Below are 11,186 nucleotides of genomic sequence, written 5' to 3' on the forward strand. Positions count from 1 at the left end.
AAAAATCACCATGAAAACCTAAAATAACTATGAAGACTAGAAGTTAGGAAGAGTCAAGCTAGGTTCTAAGTTGAGAAAGAATGAAACTTTGAAACTAATCATTGGATTGGCTAATGTAGAAATCGATTGGTGAAACGAATAGCTCAGATTGGAGCAGCTTATATATAAAGGAAGAAATCGAGGTGAGTTGAGGCAATTCTTTTACTGAAGTTTTCTTCTCACAGGGAATGTGTCATCAAAAATCTGTTACTTAAATTGTTTATAACGTTAATTTGAGTTTTTATTGGAGTAAGCGAACTCATATTATCCATGAAAGTACAAAAACATGCTTAAATGCTTTTATGTTAGTCCTTCAGAAAGAATTAGTCGAGTGTTCCATGAACTTTATTTCCTATATGTCTAAGATTATTTTTTCCAGAATATTGTGCCAAGCTGAAACTTTCCTCCCATGCGACTTCTTGTAGTGAGAAGTTTAAAATATTTAAACTTTGTCTCGAATGGATTTTTTAGAAAGTAAAGAAAGCTATCTTGTTTGAACAGCTTTGTGTTCGTTATTAACCGAACTAGAATAGTAAAGTATAGTCCAGAAGGTATGCTCGGTCAGGTTAAGGCTTTGAGCAGTGGCGGAGTGAGTAGTGGCGGAGCCAAAATTTTCATTAAGGGGTGTCAAAAAATTATAAGTACTCTCTCTGTTCAATTTATGTAAACCTACTATTTGAGGAGTGTACGAGGTGGCTCTTTGCCCATGTTTTTCTTACATTTTTCTAAATTATTTGAATTATAATTACCATGACTTAAAGTACTTTTTATGTAGTTTCTAAATATATAAATTTTATTTTTACAAACTTGATAAATCTATGTCAAAATTTACAGTCAAAGTTACAAAGTTTGACCCTCGTACTCCGATCGCTTAAATTGAAACGGAAGGAGTATGTCGCAAGCTAGGATCAAACTCGCGACCTTAGAGAATTTTTGCAACCCCTTAACTGTTGCGTTGAACCATCAGTTTGTGTCAAGACTTGTCAATACTAGTATATATACTTACAAAACAGAAATTTGACCTATCTATATATACAATGTAATTTTCCAACGGAGGGGTGTCGCTTGACACCCCTCAGCCAAGGGTAGCCCCGCCCCGCTCCGAGTGCCGATTATGACTCAATCGAAAATCGATTTGTAACAAATTTGGTATCAAAGCAACAAATTTAAAAAGCCCTAGCGGTCTATGAAGTCGTGTTAATAGAGTCTCAGTTATCGGTGATCAGGGGTCCACATCTATAAATGACGGACTAGGAACCCATTTGGATAAGCTGGAAAAAAGTGACTTTTAAGCATAAGTGCTTAAAGTACTTTTTAAGTGTTGAAAGTTATTTTATAAATAAGCAGTTACGTGTTTGGATAAAAGTGCTTAAAGGATTTTTAGAAGTAAGGGTAGTATTGGAATTACATAAAATATAAGGGATAAAAGGGTAAAGTTATTGGTCAAACTAAAATAATTTTTAAAAGAAAAAAGTTGAGGTTGAGCAACTTCTTGATTTTGGCTTATTTTAAGCACTTTTTAACTTAATTTAAGCTGTTTTCTATTTTAGCAAACACCCAAATAAGTTTAAAAATGGCTTATAAGCTGGTTTGACCAACTTATAAGCCAATCCAAACGGGCTCTAGGACATTTAAGAAAAGTCTCCTAATCTTCATTCTAGATCGTGCGACAGGGCGACAGTTTAATCATGTTGCTAATACTTAGGTTATTTCTAATGATTTCTGTACTAATGCTTTTTCTTTTGAACACTCTTTTAATTAAGCAGGAAGATAGACAAAGGAGAGGGGAAAGGGATCGACAAGAAGCCACACATATTGTGGTGAAGACTCTCACTAATACCACTAAGCTATGAGCATTTGATGTTATAATTGAAGGGGGTAATAGTAGAATAGTCATTAATCTAAAAGGCAACAGATCAAACTAGAATGCATCTTGTGTTCATTCAGTAGGCCCTTGTCCAACTTGCATAAACTGAAGTTTGACTTTTTCAAGAGTCACACGAGCATCTGTCATGTTGATTCTCTCACCGGGTGATTCTGCACAACAATGCAGAGCCAATTCCATGATAGATGAAAACACTTTTAGCTTCTCCATGAGATGTTTTTCGTCTTCGCTTAGCAAGTCAGGATCAATGACCTTAATTAGGTCACTGGGCATTGAACCACTTATCCAGTACTTTAGAGTCGAGTCTCCAGAAAACATGTCGCTGCTTGGCCTTCTTCTTGTAAAAGTTTCCATCAACAATATTCCAAAGCTATAAACATCAGATTTCGTTGATACCACTCCTTGCAGTCCATACTCTATAGAAATAAGATTCCAAAATGCAAAACAATAATATTAACTCTGCCTCAATTCCAAATAAGATTTCAAAATGCTCCTGTAATAAAAGTTCTAGAACTAGCTTCGTTTTTTTTTTTTTTTTTTTTTTTTTTGGTCAAACTGCAGAAACGAAAAATAAAACCATTACCTGGTGCAATGAAGTTGCCAGGGTCTTTGTATGAGAAATGCTCTCTCCTTCGCTTAGTAATTTTGACACTCCAAAGTCAGTCACATGGGCAGTCATATCCTCATCTAGTAAGATGTTACTAGGTTTAATATCACAGTGGACCACGGGAGTGGAGTAGCCATGATGGAGGTACTCTAACGCATTCGCTACATCTATCATAATATCCAATCTCTGAATGTCATTTAAGAAATTGTCATTTGAATGCAACCATTCTTCAAGGCTCCCATTGGACATGTATTCAAGCACCAATGCCTTAAAATCAGGGTTAGAACAACTAGTGATGACTTTGGTGAGATTTCGATGTCTGAGGCTACGTAGTACTTCACATTCTGTGTAGAAGCTACTGAAAGTGCCTTCTAACTGCAATTTGAAAACTTTAACAGCTAAAACCATTCCGTTGGCAAGAACTCCTTTGTATACAGAACTGTAACTCCCAGACCCGATCAAATTGCATTGGCTAAATCCACCAGTAGCTTGTGCAAGTTCAAAGTACGATAATCTTCTGCATATATCTCTAATTGTATATTTTCTTGGCGTGGAAGGTTATTTTTATCTCTCAATTTAACTAGCAAATATGCTAGGACCAGCAGAATAACCATCAATGCCATTCCCGTTGATGCACATACTGCTACAATAATTCTTTTCCTTTTTTCTCCTCTGGTCGTACAAGACGTAACGTTGAACTTAGGATCACCGCATAGTGCGGCATTAAACAAGAAGGATTAACCCGTGAAGTTTCTGAATGGGCCACTAGTTGGGATTTCTCCACTTAACTCATTGAAAGACACATTGAAATCCTTGAGGTACTTGAGTGTCTCAAAGCTTTTGGGGATTTCCTTGGAGAGCCTGTTATGAGAAAGATCTAGCAGTACCAAGCTCAACATTCTACCCATTGGTTCAGGAATCGGTCCTTCAAATTTATTATTTGCTAAGGAAAGATTGGTTAAGGCCAGCAATCCTCCTGCAGATTTAGGGATTTCTCCCATGAGATCATTGTTCGACAGGTCCAAAAGTGTTATAGCTTGTAGGTTCCCCATCTCCAGGGGCAACGACCCGTTCAAGTGATTTGATGACACATCAAGCCGTAAGAGGTCTTTGAGGTTCCAAACATTTGTAGGTATTGTTGATGTTAATCTATTAAAACCTACAAAGATATTCCTCAATGAAGTAACACTCCCAAGGCACTCTGGAATTGGCCCCCTAAGATAATTTTGGCCCAAGTACAAATCCATCAAGTTTTGCATTTGACAAAGACCTTCTGGAATGGATCCTTCAATCTTATTTCGCTGTAAATATAATCCCTGAAGTTGCTCCAACCCTCTTATTGTTGATGGAATGAAACCATTCAAGTCATTGCCCCACAATTCCAACTTCATTAATTGGCTCAAGTTTCCAATTTCTTTTGGAATTCTTCCCTTCAGTTTGCAGTTAGAAGCCTGGAAATCTCTTAGAGTGGTGGAAAGATTTCCAATAGAAGATGGAAGAATTCCGTTTAACGGATTCTGGCTTATCCACAAGTCTCTTAAGTTTCTACAATTTGTCAAGGACGTGATGAATCTCAACGATGAATCAGCTTGGAGATTGTTTGCGGTTAGGCCGAGACATTCCAATGATCTTAAATTACCAAGAGAGTCTGGAACTATACCTCGAAACTCATTTTGTTGAATACCTAAATAAGTAAGTCTGGAACAATTTGAGATGGAACTAGGTATAACTCCATCCATATTGTTTTGGCCAACATAAATTGTCTGAATATTGGGCAATCCATATCATATGGTTGATGGAAGATTGCCAGTGAGGTGGTTTCCAGTAAGATCGATCACTCTTAGAAATGAATTATTGAAAATTCCTGAAGGAATTGGACCGGTTAACTTGTTATCCCTTGAAACAAACCACTCTAATTTGTCCAGGTTCTTGATTTCCACTGGTATTTCACCTGCCACGTTAAATAATAATTAACAAAAAAGAAAAAGCTACAAATATTAATTCAAGGGATATTGCTATCATTATTACAGTAATATGGATGTCTTTCTTTTCCATCTTTTAAGAATTAGACTAGAATACTTTTTTCCTGTTGGATTTATTGAAATTTTTTCACAAGTTGTTTCAATCCAACTAATGCTTTTATGACGAGTTCTTTTCTTTAATTATCTTTTAGATTGACGAATTTGTATAAATCCCATTGAAATGCAAAAGCTTTTTTCTTTGACGTATTCCTTTGGTAATTTTTACTATACCCGTAAAAAACCTTTGAAAGGAAAAGGAAACGTCAGATTGCATTAGATGACAGAATTTGGTTTCTGGAAATCAAATTAAAACATTTACCGGAAATCATAAGAAACAAAGATGACGTTTCCACAGGAAAATTATTTTCTCCGAAGTGAATCCGAAAGACCAAAAAAAAAAAAAAAAAAAAAAAATACTTTTCCTATGTGGCTTTATTTTAGTCGGTGACACATTTTTATGGTTAGTCTTTTAACATTTTTTATTTTTCAATGGCTAGAAACAATGACACATTTTTATGGTTAGTAACAAATTAACTTTATATACATAAAATTTTATTTTTCAATGGCGGAACTAGAAATTTTACTAAGAGATGTCAAAATATAAAAAAGAAATGGACACATGTAGAAAATAAGGAGAGTCAACAAACAATATATATACATAAAACTAAAATTTTTTTTTTTTTTTGATTAAACGGTGTAATTTTCTTTGAGCCCCGACTAATCCCGGGTGCACGGATCGGATTTGACACTACTTAGCATAAGTGGCTCCTTCAGTGTTACCCTTAGATGATTTATAACCACACAAATATTTTGACTTATTTTAGACTACAAGGCTCAAAAGTCTTTAATTTTTTTGCACGGGTGGTCCTTCTTTTGGGGTGGTCTTTAATTTTTTTCCCCTCAAATTGGTGGTCTTTAAGTTTTGCCCTTCGCTTGAAAAGGTGGCCAAAAATACTGAGATTCTGGGTTCGAACCCCGCTCAGGCATAAAAATAAAAATAATTTTGCAAGGCAAGGCTTTGAGAAAAGTCTGTCTTATGCGGCATAAGTTGCCTTAAGGCATAACTAAAATTATTCCGGATCCGACATATGTTGCCTTAAGGCATAACTAAAAGTTTATTTTATAAAGGAAATCTATGCTGGATCCGGCATAACTTTAGTTATGCCTTAAGACAACTTATGCTGTCTCCGGCAGAGGTTGCCTTAAAGCATAAAAGTCTGCCTTATAAAATGTCTTAAGGCATAAAATTTTTGCCGAATCCGAAATAACTTTAGTTATGCCTTAAGGCGCTTATGTCGGGTCCGTCATAACTTTCCCCAAGCCTTACCTTGCGAAATTATGGCATAAAAGTTATGCCTTAAAGCGCTTATGCCGGATCCGACATAACTTTCTCCAAGCTTTGCCTAGCGAAATTATTTTTTATTTTTATACCGGAGCCGGGGTTCGAACCCAGCACCTCATAATTTCTACGCGAAGGGAAAAATTTAAAGACCAACAATTTGAGGGGCAAAAATAAAAGACCACCGTGAATGAGGGGCATTCCTGCGAATTGCCCAAAGTCTTTCTTTCATTTTAAGCTCCGGGCCCAGTCAAACACCATCACAAAATTCAAAAATTTATAACAGTACAATAGCATACCTGTCAAATTATTGCCCATGAGACCCAGAGTTTTGAGAAGAGTAAGATTTCCTATTTCTCTGGGTATGGATCCGTTAAATTCATTTTCAAAAAGTAATAAAGTTTGAAGTGCTGAACATCCCGATAAACTGATGGGTAGATGGCCATGTAAATTGTTTGTATATAGGGAGAGCTCTCCAAGTGTTTGAAGATTAAAGCAAAGGCTTTCAGGGAGAGTCCCTGAAAGGCTATTGTTTGATAAATCAATAACTTCCAATGAGGAAATGTTGAATACATTCAATGGTATAGAGCCTTCCAAGTCATTACTTGTCATGACTAGCATTTTTAGGTTATGAAGATTACCAATCTCATCTGGAATCACACCTGCAAAATTATAAAATGCAGATTGATTAGATAACTACAAAACTAAACACATACTCCCTCCCTCCAATTTATGTAATGTATTTTGACTGGACACGAAATTTAAATAAAGGAATACTTTTGAATTTTATTGTCTAAAACAAGCCAAAGATAATTTGTATGGTTATAAATGATCTTGTTAAGCGTAAAAGATACTCCCTCCGTCAAGTTTTGCTTATCCACTATACTAAAGTTAGTTGTCCAATTTTACTTGTTCACTTTAGAAAACCAAGAGATAATTTACCACTTTTTTTCTATTTTATTAATAAGTCAAAATTTTCAGTTCTTGTTTCCAACACTTTGGGATTATACTAGTCAAACTTGGCTTAATATGAAAATTTTGGCTCCAAAGTAACTTTTCATGGGGCAATATGTGAATTGTTGAAACCCATTACTTAATTATTTGGCTGCACATTCTTTTTTATAAACTTTAATTGATTTCAATCATTAGGTAATTTACAATAATTAGGGGTAATATGGTAAATTTTTCATTCTATTTTTGGCTCTTTAATAGGCTTACAATTCAATATGTGACAAGTAAACTGGACGGAGGGAGTAAAGTTTAAAGTTAAATTATCACAAAATTAAGAAATGTGTCATTCTTTTTTGGATTGACTAAAAAGAAAAGTGTGTCATATAAATTGGGACGGAAGGAGTAATAGTTAGCCAAAGTTTTGTTTCCTGCCTGCTACTCCCTCCGTTCCAAATTAGTTGTCATGTTTCATTTTTCAAGAGTCAAACTATGTGAATTTTGACCAATACTTTAACATGTATTTTTTTCACTAAATTGATATGAGAAAAACTACAACTTGTAATACTTTTTGTATAGTTTTTGAATATTTAATTTTTTTTTTTTAATATACTATTGAATTGGTCTAATCACATTAATTTAGCTTTAAAAATTAGTTAAATTGACTTTTGAGAAGCGAAACATGACAATTAATTTGAAATTAAGGGAGTATTATTTTTCAGTTTCGAAAACTAGTTGGAGAAGTACTAGTAGGATAAATTTAGAACTTTGTGTGAAAAAGTCGGTTACATCTGGAAATTGATTAAATCCGGAGAATATAATGAAAACAACTAGAGTACAAGTATTGGTTCTGTATATTTAGGCTTTTTTGTGAGAATTATCTGACTACATCTGGAAAATTAACAAGCGGGATTGGGATTTTGAAGTTAATGAATTCTAGATTCTAATCTTTTTAAGTTGCTAAATTCTGCATTAATAATCTACTCATATACGATGAATTTTTGAGTCAAAAATTGGATTTAAATCATAACTACTGAGTTCCGCCAAATCCGTAGCAAACATTCTATCTTTGTAGTGCCAGTGCCAGAAATGTACCGTACCAAACATTCTATTTTAAATTTTATGTGTTTATGTACATATATTAACTTTTGTGAACATATATTACACTATATTTAGCTCAAATTTTTCCGCCTTAGTAAATCCTCCTCTTCAATTTATTATTGTTAGCTCTTTATTTTACTCTTTCAATTTTCCGGTTAGATAAAACAGAATGTCCACACATTACTTCCTCCATCCCAATTAATATGAGGTTGTTTGGCTGAGCATGAAATTTTAAAAAAGAAGAAGGCTTTTGAATTTTGTAATCTAAAACAAGCTAAAAAAATATTTGTGGTTAGAAATCACTTCATTAAGGTTAAATGAAAATTTTAGAGTTGAATTGTTACTAAATATAAAAATATGTTATTCCTTTTTAGATTGATTAAAAAAAAAAAGTGTCATATAAATTAGGACAAAAGAGTAAATATAGTTTAGGGAGGGGCGTACGTTCTTCTGTGAGATAGAATCAACATACCTATCAACTTGTTATGTCCAAGATTTAATGTCTGAAGTAACGTCGCATTCCCACACTCTCTTGGAACTGGACCTTGAAGAGAATTATTGGATAGAATTAAAGTATGTAACATCTTTGACCTAAACAGAGAACCAGGAATAGTTCCATTCAAGTTGTTATTTCCAAGAGACAAGTATTTCAGTTGTGGGAACAAATGAAACCATGTAGGGAATTCTCCTCCAAATTTATTGCCTTGCAAGTCCAAAGAAACAAGGAAAGTAAGATTTCCTAGTTGTGGAGGAACTGTTCCAGTAATACCCATGTTAGAAATGTTTAATCCAGTCACTCTTTGGCTACTACTACAGGTCACTCCTGCCCAGTGGCAAATTGATGTATCACTTGACCAGTTATGTGACAACATGTTATAATGTTCAGCAGTAGTTATAATATGGGATTTCAATGCGAGAAGGACAGAATGATCTGTGGTGGTGTTGGTGGTGGCGGCGGCTAATGCAGTTAAGGAAGCCATTAAAGAATGTAACAACAGAAGTTTAGCATAGAAGTAGAGAGTTCTCTCCATGTTTAAGGATGGATAAGGGATTTTAATTTATGGTAGTACAAGGCAGAACCGGCAATGGTTCGTTCTTATGTTATTATAATATATGCACATAATATATATATATATATATATATATATATATATATATATATATATATATATATATGGGGATTCTGTGGTCAAAGTCACATCGAATTGGTGCATGTATGGGCTCCTTTTTCCCGAAATGAATTAAATAAGGTGAAACTACGTATATCACGTGAAGGAGAAATATTTACGAAACGTAACGATAGTTTTCCTTATTTACAAAACATAACGATATATTACAAAACATGACGGATTTTCATATATTTTCGTTTTTTTATTTTTTTTCAGAAAATATATATATTTTTTATAAAAAAATATTTTTAAAAAAAATATTTTTATTTTTTAAAAAAATAATTTTATATATATATTTTTAAATATTAATTTTTTTTTTGCTCAATGGCTTAAAAAATTACCTCATATTTCATGTATGAAAGTTGTATGAAATGTGTATGTGTGAGCAAAATTTTTAATATAATTTTCATATACAAAATTATATATATATATATATATATATATATATATATACATGAAAATGTGAGCGAAATTTTAAGACATGAGCAAGATACAAATTTCATATTGTTTTTATATACAATTTTGAGCGGATTTTTAAGCCTTGAGCGAGATATACACATTTCATACATTTTTCATATACTAAATTTTGAGCAAACTTTTTAAGTCTTGAGCGAGATATACACATTTCATACAACTTTCATACATAAGTTTTGAGCAAAAAAAAAAAATATTAATTTTAAAAAAAAAATAAAAATAAATTTAAAAAAAAATTTTTTTAAAAAATGATTTTTAAAAAATAAAAAATAATTTAATTTAATTTTTTTTTAAATATAAAGCATGTTTTGTATAGGATTTGTAATGTTATGTTTTGTAAATATAAAACTATCGTCACGTTTCGTAAATATTTTTCCTTAAGATGTATATATATGTCAAAGACCCTTAAAATAAACTGGGTTATTCTCACAAATGCCCTAATTTTGGGGTGGTCTTAAATTTTTGACCCTCCAATTTGTGGTCTTTAATTTTTACCCTTTAGTACTTTTGGCGCGGTATAAATTAAATTTTTCAACATAATATGAAAAGGGCATAATACATAAATAGGCCTTTAAACTTGGCTTCAGCTGGCATGTATGCGGCAAACTTTGGATGTGCACAAGTAGACACCTCGACTTATATAAAGTTGAACAAGTAAACACAAATACTGATATGGCATTGATGTGGCATTGACGTGGCCCTCCAATATTTATGTGTCAGGTCATCAATTGTGTTACTTGTTCAATTTTATACAAGCTGAGGTGCCTACTTGTGCACACCCAAAGTTGGAGGGCATACTTGTCAGCTGAGGCTAAGTTTAAGGGCATATTTATGTATTATGCTTATGAAAAATACTACACAACTTATGCAAAGATAACTTAATTTCTACAGAACTAGTACCGAGTGAGGCCAAAGTTCAGTTTCTGAAGATAAAAATATTACAGAACTTTTACCGAGCGAAGCATATCTGGATATTTTCTTTCAATAAGCGGCAGTCGCAAATATTAAAAACTACAAATATGAAAGAGCAAAAATTAAAGACCGGTCCGCATAAAGGGATTCCGTGCAAAAATTTGAAAGAAAGTGCTCAAAATATGGGTTTGATGTTGAGGTGTCTCCTGAAATGGGTTAAAGGAAAGTAACTCGAGCAGTATCAATTACTCCACCCGTTTTACTTTGTCTCTTATTTTATCTTTTACTTTATTTTAAAAATCAAATTTTTATATTACAGCAATCTGACACTTGTTTTAAATATTTACCTTCCAAGTTATTTTTTTAAGCAAGTTTATAGGTTAATACGTACAGTTAGGGGTGTATAAAGTAAACCAACAAACCGCACCAAATTGATAAATCGAGTCAAATCGAGAAAAAACCCGATTAGTGGTTTGGTTTGACTTGGTTTGGTGTTGAAAAAAAAAACCGACCATAATTGGTTTGGTTTGGTTTTAACTAAAAAAAAGTCAAACCGAGCCAAACTAACCCGACATTACATGTATTCAATTTTTAAAATATTTTATACATAAAAATATTTATTTGTAATGTAATTTGTAAATATTTCTTAATTTTTTTTCGTAGTTTTTTTTACCTATAATCATATTATTCA

At 33.1% G+C, this 11,186-nt stretch overlaps 3 protein-coding genes across 3 annotated transcripts; all 3 read right to left on the reverse strand.

Annotated features, from left to right (window-relative positions):
- Nucleotides 1-1,876: 1,876 nt before the first annotated feature.
- Nucleotides 1,877-3,089, reverse strand: LOC132040211 (receptor kinase-like protein Xa21; the record flags this gene model as incomplete). Its single annotated transcript, XM_059430840.1, has 1 exon — nucleotides 1,877-3,089. A coding segment is annotated over one exon (615 nt), but the record flags the coding sequence as incomplete, so codon positions are not given.
- A 179-nt stretch (nucleotides 3,090-3,268) lies between these two features.
- Nucleotides 3,269-4,270, reverse strand: LOC132039464 (probable leucine-rich repeat receptor-like protein kinase At1g35710). Its single transcript, XM_059429941.1, has one exon. It carries the CDS (start codon nucleotides 4,268-4,270, stop codon nucleotides 3,269-3,271), a length of 1,002 nt encoding a protein of 333 aa, XP_059285924.1.
- A 38-nt stretch (nucleotides 4,271-4,308) lies between these two features.
- On the reverse strand, nucleotides 4,309-9,054 carry LOC132040210 (probable leucine-rich repeat receptor-like protein kinase At5g63930). Its single transcript, XM_059430839.1, has 3 exons — nucleotides 8,413-9,054; nucleotides 6,191-6,553; nucleotides 4,309-4,482 (listed from the first exon to the last, which is right to left on the reverse strand). Exons 1-3 carry the CDS (start codon nucleotides 8,969-8,971, stop codon nucleotides 4,316-4,318), a joined length of 1,089 nt encoding a protein of 362 aa, XP_059286822.1. The 5' UTR covers nucleotides 8,972-9,054; the 3' UTR covers nucleotides 4,309-4,315.
- Between the last annotated feature and the right edge of the window lie 2,132 nt (nucleotides 9,055-11,186).

The sequence above is a fragment of the Lycium ferocissimum genome, chromosome 12 (assembly GCF_029784015.1).
Source record: "Lycium ferocissimum isolate CSIRO_LF1 chromosome 12, AGI_CSIRO_Lferr_CH_V1, whole genome shotgun sequence".
NCBI classification, from domain to species: Eukaryota; Viridiplantae; Streptophyta; class Magnoliopsida; order Solanales; family Solanaceae; genus Lycium; species Lycium ferocissimum.